Below are 23,212 nucleotides of genomic sequence, written 5' to 3'. Positions count from 1 at the left end.
TCACTCGTATGCAATTGCAGTTTGAGAGATTACATGCGAGAGTCGGCAGCCTCCCTTTGCTTTCAATGGGGCTGCCTACTCAGCTAAACACTGGAACCCCCCTGGCCAGCTATAGTGAGAGCCTAAGAGAATGCTGATGTGATGTGTACAGTATGTACAGACTAAATTGGAAAACGTTCAGGTCTACATTATGTCATGAGATGTTTCATGGCTGTATTAGAATGTTGCTTTTTGGGGTTTTTTTTTTTTTCTTTTTAAGAGGCAACGATCCTTTAGGAAAACTAACTAGGTGCACGATGTAAAGATGCTTTATTCAGCTTGTAATGCTTAGGATTTGGGTTTTTATGCCATGGTTGAAGAACTGTTCAGTTGCAGTGTTTATGAAATTGGTTTTAGAGAACCAGGGGCAGTCATGTAGAACAAAAAGCAGAAAGCTAAAGTGGTTCAGTGCCAGCATTTTCAACTATTTTACAAGCTGTATTACCTTGTTTGGACATTTTTAAATTGTAAGATGGGTTACATGGATTAACTAATATGTAAGCTAAATATTCTTTTCTTCTTCTTTTAAGATGTTTGTAGTTGAGAAGATTGAAGGAACACATTGCAGTCTTCATGAATTCAGCATCACTGGCTCTACCTATGCTCCAGAAGGTCAAATGTGAGTATTTTGTGTGACAATTTGAATATGGGAATGGGCTTTATACCTTCTCGTTAGCAGGCACCATAGAAACAATGTCAGAATAAAGAGCAGTAGCAGCTATACAGTATATTTGCATCAGCTAATTCTTTACAATATTTTGCTTGAGAACCAAATAAATGTAGAATGATGTAAGATTTTATCACTCATGTGAATTTAGCAATGGTTAATCACTCATCCAAGTTGGACTTCGGCTCATCCAGTGGGAGGAAGTTTCTGAAAATAACAAGCAGGTGTAAACTGGAGTTACATAACTGAAGCCGTGAAACTGTTGGGGTAAATTGATAGAGCAACAGTGCAAGTTGCAGTCTTTTCAAAAGACATTAAAATGCAGATTTTGTATGCAGAGGTGGTTCGAAGAAAGTGTAAAAAATCCATCTATGTCACATTAGAACAGCCTTTCTTAGTCTAGTGGTGGCCTGCATTGTCAAAATAAATTATCTTGCCAATTTCGCACCTCTAGTTTGACTTAATCTACCAGTAGATATGGCTAGATAAGAGTAAAGATAACAAAAGTTGAACCAATAATGTTTTTGCTGCTGGCTTCCAGTAATACAACTATATTTTAGTTGTAGGCAGTCATTTTAAAAGCAATTACATTTTCCAGCACTTTTCGTGTGGGCAGGTGTTTAGTCAAATTAGAGACCAATATCTTTAACATTCCTGCTAATATTCTAATGTCTAGAGAGTGTAAAGGTATAAAAGGCTTTCAGTCACTCTCCAGGGTTGAATACTCTATTAATTAACTATGTCATGCTAAGGATGACTGTTCCAAACCAAATTTACAATGTGGCAGCTCAAATATTTAGAACTTTTTGTGTAATGAGCTGTGTAAGTGCCAGCCAACCTGTTTGAATTGTCTTCAGCACATTTTCCATTGTATCATTCTCTCTCTCTCTCTCTCTCTCTCTCTCTCTCTCTCTCTCTCTCTCTCTATAGATAGATAGATAGATAGATTACAGTATCTCACAAAAGTAAGTACACCCCTCACATTTTTGTAAATATTTTATTCTATCTTTTCATGTGACAACACTGAAGAAATTACACTTTGCTACAATGTAAAGTAGTGAGTGTACAGCTTGTATGACCTTGTAAATTTGCTATCCCCTCAAAAAAATTCAAAATACAGCCATTAATGTCTAAACTGCTGGCAACAAAAGTGAGTACACCCCTAAGTGACAATGTCCAAATCGGGCCTAAAGTGTCAATATTCTGTGTGGCCACCATTATTTTCCAGCACTGCCTTAACCCTCTTGGGCATGAAGTTTACCAGAGCTTAACAGGTTGCCACTGGAGTCCTCTTCCACTCCTCCATGACAACATCACTGAGCTGGTGGATGTTAGAGACCTTGCGCTCCTCCACCTTCCATTTGAGGATGACCCACAGATGCTCAATAGGGTTTAGGTCTGGAGACATGCATGGCCAGTCCATCACCTTTACCCTCAGCTTCTATAGCAAGGCAGTGGTCGTCTTGAAGGTGTGTTTGGGGTCGTTTTCATGTTGGAATACTGCCCTGCGGCCCAGTCTCCTAAGGGAGGGGTTCATGCTCTGTTTCAGTATGTCACAGTACATGTTGGCATTCATGATTCCCTCAGTGAACTGCAGCTCTCCAGTGCTGGCAGCACTCATGCAGCCCCAGACCATGACACTCCCAACACCATGCTTGACTGTGGGCAAGACACACTTGTCTTTGTACCCCTCACCTGGTTGCAGCCACACACGCTTGACACCATCTGAACCAAATAAGTTTATCTTGGTCTCATCAGACCACAAGACATGGTTCCAGTAATCCATGTCCTTAGTCTGCTTGTCTTCAGCAAACTGTTTGCGGACTATTTTGTGCATCATCTTTATAAGAGGCTTTCTTCTGGGACGATAGTCATGCGGACCTATTTGATGCAGTGTGCAGCGTATGGTCTGAGCACTGACAGGCTGACCCCCCACCCCTTCAACCTCTGCAACAATGCTGGAAGCATTCATATGCTATATGTCTATCCAAAGACAACCTCTGGATATGACGCTGAGCACATGCACTCAACTTCTTTGGTTGACCATGGCGAGGCCTGTTCTGAGTGGAACCTGTCCTGTTAACTAACTGTATGGTCTTGGCCACTGTGCTGCAGCTCAGTTTCAGGGTCTTGGCAATCTTCTTATAGCCTAGGCCATCTTTATGTAGAGCAACAATTCTTTTTTTCAGATCCTCAGAGTTCTTTGCCATGAGGTGTCATGTTGAACTTCCAGTGACCAGTATGAGAGAGTGAGATCTATAACACCAAATTTAACACGCCTGCTCCCCATTCACACCTGAGACCTTGTAACACTAACGAGTCATATGACATCGGGCAGGGAAAATGGCTAATTGAAACCCAATTTGGACATTTTGACTTAGGGGTGTACTCACTTTTGTTGCCAGCAGTTTAGACATTTATGGCTGTGTGTAGAGTTATTTTGAGGGGACAGCAAATTTACACTGTTATACAAGCTGTACACTCACTACTTTACATTGTAGCAAAGTGTAGTTTCTTCAGTGTTACGTGAAAAGATAGAATAAAATATTTACACAAATGTGAGGGGTGTACTCGAGATACTGTATATATCCACAGAGGATAGTGCACACATACAAAAGGAGTAACTTTCAAATCTTACACAGCTACTGAGACCTGATTTAAATGAGTAAATATGGGGATTTGGTCACACCATATGGCCATATCGTGCTTAAGCCCACCACTGCGTCAAAGTACTCCATTATCAATGGGTCCTACACTATCCATAAAATGAAGGATAAATCCCAATTCTCTTAACCATAGGAGATACTTACTCCTTACATGGGAGAAATGTGCTAGCTGCAGAAAACACTGCTTAACCACCTCAATACTGGGCACTTAAACCCCCTTTCTTCCCAGACCAATTTTCAGCTTTTAGCACTGTTGCATTTTGAATGACAATTGCACGGTCATGCAACACTGTACCTAAACCAAATTTGTGTCATTTTTTCCCCACAAATAGAGCTTTCTTTTGGTGGTATTTGATCACCGCCAGGTTTTTTCTTTTTTGGTGCACAAATAAAAAAAGACCGAAAATTTTGAAAAAAAAAAAAAAGTTTTTTTGTTTAGGTTATAAAATTTTGTAAATAGATACGTTTTTTCCTGCACTGATGAGCACTGATGATGCCGCACTGACAGGCACTGATGAGGAGACACTGATGGGGTGGCACTGATATGCAGCACTGATGGGCACTGATATGTGGCACTGATAGATAGCACTGATATGCAGCATTGGTGGGCACTGATAGGCAGCGCTGATGGGCACTGATGGGCGGCACTGATAGGCAGCACTGGTGGGCACTGGTGGGCGGCACTGATAGATGGCAATAACGGGCACTGGTGGGCAGCACTGATGGCATTGGTGGGCAGCACTCATAGGGGGGCACCACTGGCAGGCTCTCTGAGCCCTGTTTGCCATCCCTGGTGGCTATGGTGGGCATCCCTGGTGGCTCTAGTGGCACCCCCTCCCCCCAGGGCTGCACTGGTAATCATCTGATTACCAGCACAGACCCCCCTGTGATCAGTGAGTAATTAGAAATACTCACTGATCACCCCAGCTGCAGAATCGATCCTCTTCTCTTCTCCTCACTGAAGGGATCTGTCAGGAGGAGAAGAGATCGAAGCTGTTACAACGGCTGTATTGACATTACATGACGGCTGTGATTGGACACAGCCGTCATGTGATCAGGAGGGCCAATCACAGGGCCCTCCTGCCGAGTCTTGTTGCTCTGTGTCCTAGGGACACAGGCACATCGAGCCCGCGGCGGCGCGATCTCTCTCCTTCTGAAGGACGTTCCGGAACGTCCGATCAGAAGGAGGAGACTCCCACCCGGCCGTATATTTACAATGGCCCGGGTGGGAGGTGATTAAACTACACTTTAAAGAGACTCCTCCTAAATCTGCTTACTGCTTACTTACTCTCACTTCTCTTAACCATGGGAGATACTTACTTTAGAAATGCATGTTTAGGGTGTTACACATTTAGTCCTGACCAGACTCCTGGGCTGGAGCACCTTCCCTCTCTCGCCTTTCTCCCTTCACCTGATTTTGTGAGGTAAAATGAATAGCCCTCTGCCAGTTCACCTGCATAACTCTTATCTGCAATTTGGTGAGCTCCCTCTGGAGTGCTTCAAAAAATTGTGCAATTGAGAAACATATTGGAATTATACTCTCAATTCCCTACTCGGGGTAGTCTCAATGAGGAGATTGAGGTGAACATCATTATATAGCCCTCTCTCTGACGCAAATAAATCTCTTTCGTTCATTGACGGACACAGCTCCTCATCTTCTTGACTACGTGGGTTATACTGCCCCCTACAGGAGTAGAATACAAGGCAGAAAAGAACTTGACTATGCCTATGGGGCAGTCCCAGGGGGGTATACACCCACTCACTGATATAGGTACTCATTTTTTTTCCTGCCAAGATAAGAGTAAGGACCTAGTTCCTTGCCAGAATATCTGGTCCTGGCGATTTTTTTTTTTTTTTTAAATGGAATTTTTTCCTCTTTAGTATTTTTTTGCTGATGAGAATCTACAATCAATTGTCAGATCCAGTAGGTCCCCCCAGTCTGGCCAGCGAGCGAGTGCAGACCGCAGCTCAGCGCTAGGTTGGCCGCGACATAGCCCCACTGGACGGGGGCTGGCATGCGAGTTAAATGTCTCGCAAGGGCGCATACGACCTGGCTTCTGCCTAAGTCGCAGCAATCCTCCTGGCCAACAGCACCCACATTACGATGGAGCAGTGGTCTGTCTGAAGCTGTGCCCACCCTGTTCCTGGTGTGGTAAGTAGCTGTCCCACCTCTACCCCTGGAGGGTTTTGGGGTGGACGTGGGCCACTCCCTGGGATGGTCAGATCCCCTGGCTATCCTTCTCAGAAAGCGCCCCACCTTCTCGGTGGTCTTCAGGGGCCTTGGTCATCCCCCATGGGGTGGACATACCGTTTTAGGTCAATCTGGGGTGTTTAGCTGGCGATGGTGGTGGGTGGGGAGTGCGCCGCTGGCGACTGGATGATCGAATTTTAGGAGGGGGCTGGGCCTTGTGGGGCTGCCTTCCAGGGCACCTCTTCCTGTTGCAATTGTTTTTGAGCTCCAGGGGTCCCCCCTGGGAGCCGCATGGTGCCGCGCTGAGCCACCATTTTCGTCTATCTTTTTATGCTGCAGATCAGCGGCCATGATTGTGTATCCTCATTGGCCATTTTCTTGTGATTTCCCATTGAAAAAAGCGGCTGCCATGTTTTTGAAGCCGGATGAGCGGTGAGAGCCCCTCCTCAGCCCCTAGTGCTGATCCCTGGATATTTCTCTTCCTGATCGCTGCATGGTTTGCAGTTTGGTGCTGTAAGTGCCTGATTGGTGGTGAGTTTTTTTGTTGGGGTTCTCTCTCCCTCTCTGCTGTAGCAGTGGTAGTGCTCTGTGCTGGGCCTTGTGGTGCCACCAGCATGGTGGGATGTCCTTTGCAGTGTGATACATTTTTTATTGTTGGTTCCCCCCTCCATTAATGGAGTCCCTGGAGCATATTTCACCACCTGTTCCCCTATGAGGTACAACTGACTGCACTGACGGCGCTCATGGAGTCCTTGGTGTCCAAGGTAGATTTAGTCCTGGAAAAACGGGTTAGCAAAAAGCATCCCCCGTCTTCACCTGCCTACTCGGTCTCATCAGATCATGAATTTGATTCGGCCGCCGCGGATGTGAGTTGCGCCACAGATGTGAGTTACCCTTCTGGGTCTGCGTCCACGCACTCTGTGTGCTCAGATAGTGAGGATGATCCTCTGCTCCTCTAGCCTCGCATGAAAAGACGCTGGTGGATGCACTGATTTTCTCAATGCGGGACACCTTACAGATGAAGGATGCGACTAACACAGAATCGGAGGCACAGGTCACCTTTGGCACCCACAGGTCCTCCAAGGCGGCGAAGGTGTTCCCCTTTACCGTTTTTTTTAACAATATTGTCAAAAAACAGTGGGGGTGCCCATAACGCACTTTTGCAATGCGTTACCCTCATGAGGATTCCCTCCTTAAAAAAAAATCTAAGGCTCCTCCTGTAGTTTCCAGGTTAAATAAAGCCACTGTAATTCTGGTTGAAGAGTCCTCGGTCTTTACAGATCCAGCTGATAGGAGGTCGGAGGCCTTGACCCGCCATATGTTCACTGTGGCTGGTTCAGCACTTAGGCCGGTATTTACTATTGCCCTGGTGTCGCAAGCTATGACTGAGTGGGCAAAACTTCTACGATGGGACCTGGAAGGGGAACAGCTCCCCCCTGCCTTTGCGGAGCTGGCGGATCAGTTAGTCAAAGTGCAGTTTGTCTGTGACGCCCCTTTGGGTGTGGCCTGTTTGGAGCTTCCTTGGATGATTTCATCAAAGGCTTTACAGGGGGTTCTAAGAGGATCTGGTCTGGCAAGTCACAAGTGGGTTCTGCTGGACCTGCGGTCAAGGTTTCCTCTGCATGAAGGGTTCCTCTCCCGTGTCTGGGGTGGGAGGATGTCTTCGAGGTTTCCGGATCTGTGGACCTCCCTGATAGAAAACAAGTGGGTCCACAAAGTTATTTGCTCATCTACAGGATCAAGCTTCGACCTTACCCTCCGGAAAGATCTTCCCTTCCAACCTGCACTTGTCCCCAGATCGTTTAGGGGGTCTCTTTGGGGCAGTGCAAGACTTGCAAGGCACTAAACTGCTTTGTGCTGGTACAGAAGTTGCGAATAGAGTCCATTCGCATGGTAGTGGTGTCCCTACACCGGGGGATTTCCTCGCCTCCATCGACATCAAGGTCGGCTTCCTTCACATCCCAATATGTGCCGGCCACCAGCGATGCCTCCGTGGGTGAGGAGCATTATCAGTTTGTGGTGTTACCCTTTGGTTCCTCCTCCGCTCCTCGGGTCTTCACAAAAGTAATGGCCCTGGTGATAGCATTGTAGCGTCAGCGGGGGATCGCGGTACTGGGGTACCTGAACGATCTGCTTTTGCGAGCAGAGTCTCTTCTGGACAACTTGGAGATTACTCTGCTGGAGTTCGGTTGGATTCAAAATTTTCAGAAGTCTGCTCTGGTTCTGTCCACCAGTCTGTACTCTCTAGGTTGGATTCTGGACTCTGCCTCAGCCAGGGTGTTTCTTCCTCTGGAAAAACTTGCAGAAATAGCAGGAGGAAATTCAGCTTCTGCTGTTCAGCAGACGGTCATCTCTTCAGACTTGCATGCGGGTGCTGGTCCTGATGGTGTCTACCTTCGAGACAGTTCCATTTGCCCAGTTCCACAGGAGATCTCTGCAAAAAGAGATCCGGATAAAAATGAAACAAGAATCCTCAGTTTCTAGACAATCTGATCCTGTTGAGCCGGAGTACGAGAGGTGCACTTTGTCAGGGAAAATTTTTTTCTTCCCCTGTACTGGACGGTTGTCACCATGGATGCCTACCTGTCCAGGTGGGGAGGCATCCTCGGCACGAATTCCGCTCAGGGGGTCTGGACTGAGGAAGAGTCCAGGCTACCGATCAATGTACTGGAACTCCGAGCGATCAGATTTTGTCTGGGTCATTGGCCGATTAATCTTTAGGGGTGTCCGGTACAAATTCAGTTGGACAATGCCACGGCCGTGGCTTATGTCAATTACCAAGGGGGCACAAGGAGTGCCTTGGTGGCTCGGGAAGTAGCCGGTATTCTAAGGTGGGCAGAATGTTCGTTCCAGCCTTCTCTGCTGTGCACATTCCAGGGGTGGAAAATTGGCAAGTGGATTACCTCAGTCGACAGGCATTGGACTAGGGGGAATGGTCACTTCATCCGGAGTTGTTTCATCAGCTGTGTCTCCGGTGGTTTGGGCAATCAGGGTGTACCTCTCAGCTACGGAGTCTTTTAGGAAGTCAGAATCACTCTTTGTCCTCCCGAATGGACCTCGCAAAGGGTTGGCTGCTTCTGCTGCAACCTTTTCCAGATGGATCAAAAAGACCGTGATTCAGGCTGGTTCCATTAAGGGTCAGGTTCCTCCTTGCCGGTTAAGGCGCACTCTACTCGGGTGCTTAGTGCCTCCTGGGATTTCCGTCATCAGACGTCGGTGATGCAGGTTTGCAAGGCGGCTACCTGGTCGTCTGTGCACACGTTCACAAAGTTTTATAAGTTTTGGCCGCAAAGTTTTGAAGGCTGCTGTTTAGAGGACGTGGTCCTCTTTGAGGGTGTTTAAGGTTTTTTTTTTTTTCAGGTGAGCTCCAGTTGTTTTATGGTTGAGCTCCATGTTACCTGGTTGGCTAGGTTTGGCCTTGGAAAGTATTTTTTCTTGCTTTTCCCACCCCTCATGTATGACACTGCTTTGGGACATCCCACATAGTCAAGAAGATGAGAAGCTGTGTCCATCAATGAACGAAAGGGAAAATGGGATTTTTGACTTACCGTAAAATCTATTTCTCTGATGGTCAATGACGGACACAGCACCCACCCCTCTATGGAGTTGGGTTTTTTCTTCTGACACTGCTTGTAACAAAATAGCAGAGAGTGGGTGTATACCCCCTGGGACTGCCCCATAGGCGTAGTCAAGTTATTTTCTGCCTTGTGTCCTACTCCTGTAGGGGGCAGTATAACCCATGTAGTCATGAAGATGAGAAGCTGTGTCCATCAATGATCATTAGAGAAATGGATTTTACAGGAAGTAATGGGAAGTCAAAAATCCCATTATTTATACTCCTTATACATCATTTTTTAATATATATTTTACATCATTTTTCTATGTGTTTGTGTGTGCATGTGTAATGTGTATATTTTAGGTCTATGAAAATACCTTCCTGCCTTTTCCTTTTTGATTTATATTATATAACCATTAGCGTATCATAGCTCCTTCTAGTGGTAAGGTTTGGGTACCATCTTTTATGGTATGTATTATATTACATTTTTTATTTTAAATATATATTATGTTCCATATTGTCACCCGTTGCTTATGAATTAAGTCCTCAAATCTTCTAATTCCTCCTCATGTTTAGTCCCCTATGAGTCTGTTTTTAAACCAGTAATGAAATTCAGTATGCGTGTTCTATTTCTCATTATTATCATTTTTTCATTAGTTAATTTAAAATCATGCTTATCCCTAATTTTTCATATGAATTTTTCAGGTGTTTTTTTTTTTTTTAGAGAAACTGATGTAATACATTTATGTTTTATTAGCACTCAAACATGTTTAGCCCCTTTAAAGCAGCGCTGGGTGTTGTAGCCCTCCATGCCTAAATAGTGCAGTATATACTATCCCTCCAGACTTGACAAAAGAACTGGTCGGCCCCCAAAACATGTAGCCACGTTCCTACATGTCCGATGGCATCACTTTTGTCCAGCTCTATGCCACGGACCTTTGGTGGCTTACTTCCTTGATCTGGCCAGCGGTAGAGCTCAAGATCCCGGGAATGGATTTACATGCCCTCCGCAAAGTCGAGTCCAAAGTTGTGAGTTTCCATTTTGCCTTTTAATAAAGTTTGCAATCTTACTACACTTAGACTGACACCCTCTGGTGTTTTAACAGCTAACTGTAGCCCACCAGGCTCCTTTGAGGGATAGCAGCCAGTGAACCTGTCTTGTACAGCAGCAGATACAGGCCATGTTAGAGAGGCAGATGATGGCTTAGCAGCCAACTTCTACACCTCACCCTTTGCAGAGCACTTTATGGAAATTGTCCCTGGAGGGGACGATGTTGAAGCCTACTTTGGCAACTTTAAAAAAGTCACCAAGCCTGAGAAGGTACCAGAGGAGCAAGAGGGCTGATGTGCTATCACCTTTTCTGAGGGGGGAAAGGGAACCAAAAACCCTTCTATAACTCACAACCACAAAATGCCAAGGAGTATCTAAAACTCAAAAGCTAACCAGGCTTGGGTTTTCTATGGGCATTCTAGCGCAGCATGTGTTCACACTGGATTATGGGACCTTGGAAAGCCCCAAAGGTCCAAGACGTATGAAAGTGGTTGCAGCTGCAGATGCACAAGCCTGCTCAGATTGTGGATTGAGTGACCTGCAACTCCTAAATCAGGGCGTTGCCTGTTAGGATTTAGAGGTGCATTAGGCTTACAGACCCCAAGAGCTAGTTAGTGTTCCTTGTGGAGCGACATACTGCTACCAAGCACTATCTCCGGGATCCACCTTCCAAGCTTGTAACCTTTTGAAACCGAAAAATATCAACCTTGGGTAAAACTTCTCCTTTTTGTCAAAGGGGTAAGCAGACTCCTAGGGAGATGATGTAACACCTACGGGTGCCACATATGAAATGGCCTCCTAGTTCAGAAGGTATCTTAGAGGCATGGCAGATCAGGTTATGACAGTGCAATTTTTTCTGTATTACATAAGCCTATAGAATGTGACCTTGGAAGTTGTATTTTGATATTTGCCAAGCCTGTTCTAACAGCATACCTAGGAACTGAGACTGGAAGGCAGTTATGTACTGTTACAATAGATCGACATCCAGTGAAGGCATTATTAGGCTCTGAAAACCTCATCATATTGGTCCATGCTAGTCTGGCTGACTGTGCCAAGCTTGATACTGAAAAAATGAGAAAACTTTATATACATCCGATGCAATAGATTTGCCCTACTGCAATGTTCTCTGTGGAGACACCTAGTGAAAGCATGTAATGGGTTTTGTTAAGAACTTGCTACACTTCATGCTAGGTGCACAGTTGTGCGATCCAAATTTGAAAAAAAAAGCATGGAATAATGTAAACGTGATAAATAGGGCACCTCAAGAACCAAAAGTTAGCTTAGTATACCCTCACTTTGCAATATCCCATAAGTTATTTATCATGTAAAGAAGGAATAGGGGGCAAGTTGTGGTGTAGTTAGTGGTTCCCCCATTTCACACAGGGATGGTGTTGGTTCTAGCTCATTTTCACATGTTGAGTGGTCTTTTTGAGGTAGACCATAAAGTAGGCTGAGCAGTATTTTGTTCTGACCTGGTATTAACAAAGCACTTGAGGAATATTGTAAGTCTTGCCCTGACTGTCATATTGATGTACACCAAAAAATTTTTGCAGTCCTCTTTTACCCTTGCCTATAATTGAAGTTCCTTTTAAGATGGGTCTGGTCGGGCCACTGCCGAAGTCCAAAAGGGGTAGTCCTTGATTAAGCCACCCATTATCCAAAAGCAATCCCTCTTAGAAACCCATTCTACAAGGTTATAGCAAAAACCTTTTCCACATATTTTCCCATACCAGTATTCCTGAAGCAATTTTGACAGCCCAAGGAACCCCTTTTATGTCAAAGGTAACCAAAGAACTGCATTGATTGATGAAAAGTACCTACACATCTCAGCATACCACCCCCAAACTGATGGGCTGGTAGCATGGTTCAATAGTACCCTGAAAGGTATGCTGAAAATGTGGTTTATAAGGATGGAAATGATTGGGACTTCTGTTACTTAAACCTTGTTTTACCTTTTGCAGCCAAGTTGAAGCTGAACAGCTGAAGAATTTTGTTGTTCACCTCAATAAAATAAACATCATCCATAGAGATTGCACACCCTTTGAAACTTTGTCCCCAAAATCAGGCCTCCACTCACCTTATTTCCCAGTTCTGTAGCAGTCTTCTAAATGCTTACATCTATGGCCAATTAAAAACGTTTGTGATCCTAATGATCACTACCCCCTAGACCCACTTTTTTTTTTTTTCTTTTCATTTTTTTTTTTTTTTATCTTGGTTGCTTACGTAGGCTCTGATTGATTAGGACATGTTTTTTGTGACACTACGGTAACTACTCCTTGGACTGGGATTAGGGGCTTCTCCTCTCGGTGACTACCCTGACCACCCTTTTCCCTTCTCACACCTCTTCTTCTTCCTGCATGTCGCCTTTTAATTTTTGTTACTCTTGTTTTTCTATCTCCTACTTTAACCCTCCCCTTAGTACACAGGATAGTTTGAATATTTAACCCTGAATCCCTATATCCAGGTCACCCCATGTTTTACGTGATGATCCCTCACAGGGTTTCCCTAGTCAACTATTGTGGTTGAAAATATATCTTTCTCTTTCGTTCATTAAAGGACACAGCTCTTCATTTTCTTGACCATAGGGTTGTACTGCCTGGGGTTATACTCCCACTTCCTGCCATAGCTATCTATTTTTTTTCTGCCTAGTCAGGAGTAAGGAACTAGTTCCTTGCTGGGATCTCTGGTCCTGGCAATTTTTCCCCAGGAATTTCCCCTGCTTACATTGTCTCAGAAGGTGGCCATTACTTTGGCGTACAGGGTTCCTGAACTAGCGGCGTTGTTTTGTCCTTCACCTTACCTGGTGCTTCACAGGGATAAGGTGGGTCTGCATCCATGTCCGTCGTTCCTTCCGAAGGTCCTCTCTGACTTTCATCTGAATGAAGACATTGTGTTGCCCGCCCTGTGTCCCAAGCCTAAGCATCCTAAGGAAGTTGCCTTGCACTCCCTGGATGTGGTTCAGGCAAAAAAGGTGTATCTGGCAGCAACGGAGTCTTTTTGGAAATCAGACTCACTATTTGTCATGGATGGACCTCACAAGGGGCTGGCTGCTTCTGCTGCGACCAATTCCAGATGGATCAGACAGACTGTGATTCAGGCTTATTCTATTATGGGTCATGTTCCTCCTTTCTAGGGCTGCAACTAACGATTATTTTCATAATCGATTAGTTGGCCAATTATTGATTCGGTTAAGTGATTAATCGGATAAAATACAGCTGCAAGAAAAAGTATGTGAACCCTTTGGAATTATATGGATTTCTGCACAAGTTGGTCATAGATGATGATCAGATCATTTTTTTAAGTCACAACAATGGACAATCACAGTCTGCTTAAACTAATAACACACAAAGAATGAAATGTTGCCATGTTTTTATTGAACACACCATGTAAACATTCACAGTGCGGGTGGAAAAAGTATGTGAACCCTTGGATTTAATAACTGGTTGAACCTCCTTTGACAGCAATAACTTCAACCAAACATTTCCTGTAGTTGCAGATCAGACTTGCACAACGATCAGGAGTAATTCTTGAGCATTCCTCTTTACAAAACTGTTTCAGTTCAGCAATATTCTTGGGATGTCTGGTGTGAATCGCTTTCTTGAGGTCATGCCACAGCATCTCAATCGGGTTGAGGTCAGGACTCTGACTGGGCCACTTCAGAAGGCGTATTTTCTTCTGTTTAAGCCATTCTGTTGTTGATTTACTTCTATGCTTTGGGTCATTGTCCTGTTGCAACACCCATCTTCTGTTGAGCTTCAGCTGGTAGACAGATGGCCTTATGTTCTCCTGCAAGATGTCTTGATAAACTTGGGAATTCATTTTTCCTTCGATGATGGCAATCCGTCCAGGTCCTAACGCAGCAAAGCAGCCCCAAACCATGATGCCCCCACCACCATACTTCACAGTTGGGATGAGGTTTTGATGTTGGTGTGCTGTGCCTCTTTTTCGCCACACATAGTGTTGTGTGTTTCTTCCAAAACAACTCCACTTGGTTTTATCTGTCCACAGAATATTTTGCCAGTACTGCTGAGGAACATCCAGGTGCTCTTGTGCAAACTGTAAACGTGCAGCAATGTTTTGTTTGGACAGCAGTGGCTTGCTCTGTGGTATCCTCCCATGAAATCCATTCTTGTTTAGTGTTTTACGTATTGTAGATTCGCTAACAGGGATGTTAACATTTGCCAGCTGACGCTCTAGGATTCTTCTTCGCCTCATTGGGCAGTCTGCGCTGTGCTCTTGCAGTCATCTTTACAGGACGGCCACTCCTAGGGAGAGTAGCAGCAGTGCTGAACTTTCTCCATTCATAGACAATTTGTCTTACCGTGGACTGATGAACAGCAAGGCTTTTGGAGATACTTTTATAACCCTTTCCAGCTTTATGCAAGTCAACAATTCTTAATCGTAGGTCTTCTGAGAGTTCTTTTGTGAGAGACATCATTCACATCAGGCAATGCTTCTTGTGAAAAACAAACCCAGAACTGGTGTGTTTTTTTTTATAGGGCTGGGCAGGTGTAACCAACACCTCCAATCTCATCTCATTGATTGGACTCCAGTTGGCTGACAACTCACTCCAATTAGCTCTTGGAGATGTCATTAGTCTAGGGGTTCACATGCTTTTTCCACCTGCACTGTGAATGTTTACATGGTGTGTTCAATAAAAACATGGCAACATTTCATTTTTTGTGTGTTATTAGTTTAAGCAGACTGTGATTGTCTATTTTTGTGACCTAGATGATGATGAGATCACATTTTATGACCAATTTGTGCAGAAATCCATATCATTCCAAAGGGTTCACATACTTTTTCTTGCAGCTGTACATAACAAAAAAGTGTGGCATATAATTTAGTTATTATGTAAAGTTTAAAAAAAAAGACAATTTATTCTTGAATATCTCTATGGAGTGGTAAATACAAATAACCAGCTCTATGGTGAGCAAATATATACCTGTGCAAAATCCCAATAGCTTGTACATGTATTAACACTATTAGGTGCTAAAGGGGTGTGACCACATATTAACATAACAAATTCTGAATGGACCCTCTGCACACGGCTTTACACCCTCTCCAGCAAACTTTGCAATGTAAAACAGGGATATTTAGTTCACATATATTGCAATACATATTTTAAGCTGACCAACTGCATCAAAGTAATCCCTCTTATGACCAGTCCCACACTGCCTTGCCACTGCAAATGCTACGGTGGACACTGGACATCATGTCAACCTAGAGAGCGACTAGGTTCAGGTCTGGTCACTGACTTGTGTTGCAAGAGAGAAAAGATATACCTGTGCTCAAATCCCAAAAGCTTGTACATGTATATAATCTATCAGGTGCTAAAGGGTGTGACCACATATTAACACTACAAATTCTGTATGGACTATATGTGAACTAAATATCCGTGTTTTTCATGGCACAGTTTGCTGGAAAGGGTGTAGCAGTGTGCAGAGGGCCCATCCAGAATTTGTAGCTATAGCGAGGGAACAAAATATTTAATCTACTCGAATAACTACACTAGATGATTCTAAGGTAAAATTCCTGAATAGACCGCTTGTTTAGCACTTATCTTAAGGGTACTCGCCTAGCACCCCCTTTCTATCCACCAGCTGACACCCGTCCTCCGACTACTCCACTCCGGAGTAGCCCCCCTCCTGGCCAGGCCCTTAGACACGATCCCCTCTACTCACGATACTGTTTTTCCAGGTTCTCCAGTGTCTCAACCCCTCTAGTCAGCTCTCCTGGACCTCTGGGTTCAGCGCCTTCCTTCTGGCTCACCAGGCCGACTTCCTGTGACCATACACCAACTGCTGCAGAAGAGGAGGCAGCCGTCACCCTCCTTTCGGGACTCTGCTCACCAGCCAAAGACCCCGAGCACATGTGCTCCTGGTTTTTTTACTATACCCCATAATGCACCAAGACAGCAGTCTGTGCCAATCACTGGGGCTGTATCAACACCTGTGTACCCATTGGTCAGGTTTTCTCCACTGTCCAATATGCCTCCCTATTGGACCAGAGTGCAACACTCCCCTAGACCAGATGAATAACACACTGAGCACCATGAGCAGACCTAACTCACAGATCCTGCTCTCTGTTAAGCAGAATGCAATATAGAATTTGCCTGCTGCTCCTCTGATAGGCAGACATAGCCAAAACTATACTCTCTCTAGCACCTACCTAGGAGGGTGCTACATAATAATTTTCAATCGTGCAAATGCTCTTGATACTAAACCCGATACCTTTTCATTGACTTGCACTGAGTTCTGTTAAATGAAATCGCAAGCTTCAAAGAAATCGGAGGTCCAAATCGCACTGATCTGCGGCTTTGAAATCACACTAAAGTAGCGCAATTTCAAAGCCACAGAAGAACTGTTCTACATAAAAATAAAGAAACGGTAATAATTTTTCATTAAAAAAAAACGAAAAAAACTGTCGTGACATTAAAAATAGGTATCGGTAATTGATCTCGGGGAGTACGAGAAAAAGTATCAGTACTCGTACTTCCTCTTCTGGGGTGCCCTGTCGGTGCTTTTTGCTCCTCCTGCCCGAAGAGTGCCCCTATAGCAAGCCGCAAATTATAATGTTGAGTTCCCCTATAGCAAGGTAAAAAAAATAAAAATCTGCCCCTTTAGAATCACTCCAAATAACTTACTTCTCTTTGCCAGGACTACATGTCCCACGAGGCATTTCTCCTCACACATTCACAAGCTTACTGACATGTATGGAGGGTGTACTGAGCTGTATGTGTGCTGCACTGTGTATACTGACATGTATGGAGGATAAGAATGGGCTCGGGCGTGTTCAGGATCCCGCTGACACTGAGACAGGTGGTGAGAGAGATCCTGATCTGCAGCTGCACAGATTGGGAAATGTCTCACTGCCTGTGATTAGCCATGTGTAGTGTCGACTCCCTGGCGGGATTGGGCACGTGGGATCCCGAACATGCCCAAACCCATCTCTAATGGAGGGTGCACTGAGTTGTGGGTGCGCTGCACTGTGTATACTGACATGTATGGACGGTGTACTGAGCTGTGTGTGTGCTGCACTATGTATACTGACATAAATGGAGGGTGTACTGCGCTGTATGTGTGCTGCACTGTATTTCCTGATATGTAAACAAATAATGCATTTTGTATGCAGGCCAACTAATCGGCTAACCAACTAATCGATGATGAAAATAGTGACAACTATTTTCATCATCGATTAGTTGTTTCAGCCCTACTCCTTTCCCTGTCAAGGCGCACTCTACTCGGGCACTTAGTGCCTTCTGGGCCCACCGCCATCAGGCATCAGTGATGCAGTTTTGCAGGCAGCTACCTGCTCGTCTGTACACACACATTCACAAAGTTTTATAAAGTGGATCTGTTGGCATCTGCGGATGCTTCTTTTGGCCGCAAAGTTTTGCAGGCTGCTGTTTAGAGGATTTGTCCTCTTAGAGGGTGTTTTTTTTTTTTTTAGGGGAGCTCCAGTTGTTGACAGTTGAGCTTCAAGTTACCTGGTTGACTGTTAAGCCTTGGAGAAGCTTGTTTTTTCTGCTGTTCCCACTCCTCATGTTTGACACTGCTTTGGGACGTCCCTACGGTCAAGAAGATGAAGAGTTGTGTCTGTCATTGAAAGAGAAAAACTGAATTTTTGTAAAATCTTACCTGTAAAATTCCTTTCTCTGAGTCCTCCGACAGTCGCCGCCCTCTTCATATTCGTCACAATGGGGTATTAGACTTTGCTCCGAAGGAGTAGCTAGGCAACAGAATATGTTAATATAAAAGTTTTAACACATCCCACCCCCAGGGGGTGGTCCCCTCAGTCAATACCCTCCTACTTCCTGTATCCATACTCCAGTTTCAGTGGAATAGCAGTAGAGAGTACAAGCAACCCCAAAAGAGGGGAGGGGGCGGCGACTGTCGGAGGACTCAGAGAAAGGAATTTTACAGGTAAGATTTTACAAAAATTCCGTTTTCTCTTACGTCCTCCGACAGTCGCCACCCTCTTCATATTCGTCACAATGGGGACGTCCCAAAGCAGTGCAAACATGAGGGGTGGGAAACGCAGCCGCGCCCAAGGCAACGCTGTCTCCACAGCAGAGAAAGGAACCTTACCAAAGGAAGGAAACCATCTGGGCAACAGAAGAAAAAACTTGCTCAACAGAAGCAAAAATCCCAGGAAAAACAAATAACCCAGGGATAACAACATGTATCCCAAACAGCCAAGGAGCCCATACAAAAGGCTCTAAGGAACTGCCGCACTAAGAACCTTGCGGCCAAAGGAAGCATCTGCAGATTCCTGAACATCCACCCTGTAGAATTATGTGAAGGTGTGAACGGACGACCAAGTCGCCGCCTTACACACCTGGGCCACAGAAGCCCCATGACGACAGGCCCAAGACGTACTCGGAGATCTTGTAGAGTGCGCCTTCACAGGCACAGGGGGAACTTTCCCCTTCAAAGCATAGGCCTGTTCCACAGTCTGTCTGATCCATTTGGCAATGGTAGAGGCCGACGCAGCCGAGCCCTTCCGAGGTCCCTCAGGAAGGACAAACAAGGAATCCGACTTGCGTAAAGATTCAGTCGATTTCAGGTAAACCCTAATCGCCCGAACAACATCCAAGGAATAGAGCTCCACCTCCTTCGGCTGTTTGGGCTTCGCGCAGAGCGAAGGTAGGACAATATCCTCATTGATGTGAAAATCCGAAACCCTCTTCGGAAGAAAAGAACGGTTAGGTCGCAAGACCACCTTATCTAGATGAAGGACCAGATACGGAGACTTGCATGACAAAGCTGCCAGCTCCGAAACCCTGCGAGCCGAAGTGATCGCCACCAAAAAAGCGACTTTTTTGGACAACATGGACAATGAGATCTTCCTGATCTGTTCAAAGGGAGCATGTTGTAGCACGGACAGAACAAGATTCAAGTCCCAAGGAGGTAAAGGTTCCCTCCTAGGAGGGACCAGATGTCGCACCCCTTGAACAAAGGTACTAACCAAAGAGGTAGACGCCACAGGACGTTGAAAAAGAACGGCCAGCGCAGACACCTGACCCTTGACCATAGCCAGCGCCAAACGCTGGTCGACACCCATCTGAAGGAAGGACAACACCCTAGACACCGAGTAAGTGCGAGGTGAAAACCCCCTGGACTCACACCAGGCAAAATAGGCCTTCCAAGTACGGTGATAGACCTTCCCAGAGGAAGACTTCCTCGCGTTAATCAAAGTGTGAATGACCTCCGGAGAGAGACCCCTATCCTTTAGGACCTCGGTTTCAACAGCCAGGCCGTCAAAGCCAGCAACTGTAAAGCAGGATGGAATATCGGCCCTTGAGACAAGAGATCTTCTCGAAGAGGCAGACGCCATGGAGCGTCGACCGCCAGATTCACGAGGTCCGCGTACCAGGACCGGCGAGGCCAGTCCGGTGCCACAAGAATCACCATGTGTGGTTCCGAGATCAACCTGCGAAGGAACCTGGACAGCAATTGAATCGGCGGAAACGCATACAGCAGCCGATACTGATGCAACGGGGCTACCAACGCGTCCGACGCGTCTGCCCGAGAATCGCGCGTTCTTGCCACGAACCTTGATACCTTGTTGTTCAGACGAGACGCGAACAGGTCCACCTCCGGAAGACCCCACTTCACGCACAACATCTGGAAGACATCCGGATGGAGAGACCATTCCCCCTGATCCAGGGTCTGGCGGCTCAGATAATCCGCCTGCCAGTTCTCCACCCCCGGAATGTGCACCGCCGATATCGCCGGGACATGCGTCTCGGCCCAAGAAAGAACGTCGGCCACTTCCCGAGCCGCGCGGGCACTCCTGGTGCCCCCTTGGTGATTGACGTAAGCCACCGCCGTGGCATTGTCCGTCTGAATTCGAACCGGACAGCCGCGCAGGCTGTCCGTCCAACGTTGAAGGCAAAGATTTATCGCACGCAACTCCAGAATGTTGATCGGAAGGGAGGATTCCTCCTCCGACCAAGTCCCCTGGACAGAACGCCCAGAACACCACCCCAGCCCGACAGGCTGGCATCCGTGGTGATCACCGTCCATGAAATAGGACGAAAAGACTTTCCCCCCGACACCGCCGGGGACTGGAGCCACCACAGAAGGTCCCTTCTGGTGCGATGGCTCAACAAAATTTGGAAATCCAGAGATTGCGGACGCCCGTCCCACCTGGACAGGATCTCCGCTTGGAGACCCCTCGTGTGAAACTGGGCAAAGGGAATTGCCTCGAAAGCCGAGACCATCAGTCCCAGACACCGCATGCACTTCCGCAGGGATGAGCACGGAACGTCCCTGAGGGACTGGACTTCTCCCTGAAGAATCTTGAGTTTGTCGTCCGGTAGGAAGACCTTCGCTTGGACCGAGTCCAGGATCATTCCCAAATAGGGAAGACGAACCGACGGACACAACGTCGATTTTGGATAATTTATCGTCCAACCAAACTCCTGTAGAGTCTGTACCGTGACGGACAGATCCGTCTCCAGGCCCTGGCTGGTCGCAGACCGAACCAGAATATCGTCCAGATACCCCAGGACAGAGATGCCCTGGGCCCTTAACAAGGCCAGCAGTGGTGCAAGCACCTTGGTGAAAACCCGCGGAGCCGAAGCGAGGCCAAAAGGTAACGCCACGAATTGGTAGTGATCCTCTGCAATGGCGAATCGAAGGTACCTCTGGTGACCCTCGAAAATGGGGATGTGTAGGTACGCATCCTTCAAGTCGATGGAGGCCATGAATTCCCCCGGAACCAGGGCAGCCACCACCGACCGCAGAGATTCAATGCGGAACTTGCGAACCCGCACAAAGTGGTTCAGAGCCTTTAAGTCCAGAATTGGACGTACCTTGCCCTCCTTCCTGGGCACGGTGAACAGATTGGAATAGAACCCCCGAAATCTGTCCCGATGAGGCACCGGGACCACCACTCCCTGAGCCCTCAGGTCCCGCACCGCTAGGTGCAGATCCCGCAAACGCTCCGGAGACAGTTGAAGATTTGAGGGAAAAAATCTGCTCTCCGGCCGAGAGAGAAACTCGATCTTGTAACCAGATCGAACGATTTCCTGAACCCACCTGTCCCGAACACGGGCCAGCCATGGTTGTGGAAAACCGAGCAAGCGTCCCCCCACCCCAGAACCGGGTGAGGGCGCCCCTTCAGGCCGCACTGTGGTGGGCAGCGGATCCGGACTGGCCGGACTTCTGCTTACCTGTCCACCGCTTCTTCTGGGAGCCCTGACCTTTGAACGGCTTGCCCTTATAGTGCGGCCGAAAGGCACGAAAGGACCCCTGAGAGGGCCGAAAGGAAGCATGCTTCTTACCAGAAGCCGCCTTAGCCTTTTGGGATTGGGGCAAGAGCGTGCTCTTACCCCCTGTGATCCCCTTTATCAGAGTATCCAAGGACTCGCCAAAAAGGCGAGAACCGTCATAAGGTAGATTGGCTAAGGTCTTGCGCGAAGATTGGTCCACCGACCAACACTTCAACCAAACCAAACGGCGAGACAACACCGCCACACCGTGTACACGTGCCGCCAACAGGACCATATCCAAGTCCGCATCGCACAAATACATGACACCCTGATGGATTTGATCCACCGTGTCCAATGTCGCCTGTGGGGCGGAATCAGCCACCAAAACGCGTCTAAGCACCTGCGTCCAACTCGCGACCGCCTGGGCCGCCATAAGGGAAGCAAACAGAGCTTTCAGCATAGAACCCATAATAGAATAGGTATGACGGGCAAGAGACTCCAGCCTCTTGTCTGTGGCATCCCGGAACACCGGGGTATCCTCAGCAGGAATCGCAGTGGACTTATTCAGAACCGCGATCGCGTGATCCACTGGAGGTGGTACACACCAACGCTCGTCAGTAGCGGGCGTGAAAGGATAACGCAGTTTGAACCTACTGGGTACAGCAAAAGGCTTGCGGATATTACGCCATTGTTCCTTACCAGCGCTCTGAAAATCATCAGTGCAGGGAAAAACCTGCGATGTTTTGCGTCTTCTCTTTGTCCCATAAGCTGCCAAGGCAGCAGGCGGACACGGTTCATCCTGCAAGCGCAGCGTTTGCTTGATGGAAGCAACCATTTCATCCATGAGTGCAAGCTCTTCAGACGAGCCAGGGGGAGAATCATCCACCCCTTCAACCTCAGCCTCCACCTCGGACCCCACAAGATCCAGGGAGGAACGGGACCCCGATAAGGAGACCCCGGCCATATCAGCCCCCGCACCATCACCCTCTGAACCAGAGGAAATTGAAGCTCTGGACCTTTTTGTGGATTGAGCAGCCACCAACATTTGCACCTGGGCAGCAAGATTAGCTACAATCGCAGCCAAATCCCCCCCTGGGGGGGAAACAGCAGTCCCCTGGCTACCCACCAATGTGGCAGGAAATTTGCCCTCCTGAGAATCCATTGCCCCAAAAAAATATGCTGGCAAAGAAAGGGTTAACTGCCCCTTTAACAAGCGCGGCGAGCGCAGCCCACCGCCACACACACAAGCACAATGAGACCCCCACAGGGATAACACAGAACACAGGCAATGGATATAGGAAGACAGAAAGGTTAAAACCTGAGGAGACCCCTGCTGTAGCTGCCGCCTCGATCGGTGCACATCAGGAAAGAGGAAGTGATGCAATCAGGGCGCTCTGTTAAAGCCTATGGAAGGCTACAAGAAAATGGCCGCCCGCAGTGAAAACATGCGGCTGGGGCGAGTGCAGGCAAAATGCCGCCGTTTGGCGCCGAAAACGCCGCTCCCCCGCCCTGTGATGTACTACAAAACACCACCCATGTAAAAAACACGGCGGATCGCCGCAGCGACCGCTGTATAGTGCCCCAACATGACCAAAAGCATGCCCCCAGCACATAGCCCTTCACACAGTACACAGGCAGACACACAGTGCCACACAGCCCCCCCCCCCCCTGCAGCCCACAGCGTGCAGGCAGAATGACAGGGAGCCAAACAGTGTGAATAGAGGCAGGTTACACAGTCCCAGACTGACACCCCCCCCGACAGACAGGTCCCCACATAAGTACACTTACCTCTTAATGGCGTGGGGAACCCGCACAGGCGAA

General features: G+C 47.0%; 1 protein-coding gene across 1 annotated transcript in view; it reads left to right on the top strand.

Annotated features, from left to right (window-relative positions):
* Positions 1-23,212, top strand: part of ATP2A3 (ATPase sarcoplasmic/endoplasmic reticulum Ca2+ transporting 3) — a 409,528-nt gene that overhangs the window by 306,113 nt on the left and 80,203 nt on the right. The window contains exon 9 of the mRNA XM_082244776.1: positions 570-658. Within this exon, the coding sequence (XP_082100902.1) occupies positions 570-658 (89 nt within the window). The remainder of the gene's footprint in view (positions 1-569; positions 659-23,212) is intronic.

Source organism: Pelophylax lessonae (assembly GCF_965119305.1).
Source record: "Pelophylax lessonae genome assembly, chromosome: 2".
NCBI lineage: Eukaryota > Metazoa > Chordata > Amphibia > Anura > Ranidae > Pelophylax > Pelophylax lessonae.
The sequence above is the reverse complement of the archived record's forward strand: the minus strand, read 5'-3'. Positions and strand labels throughout refer to the sequence as shown.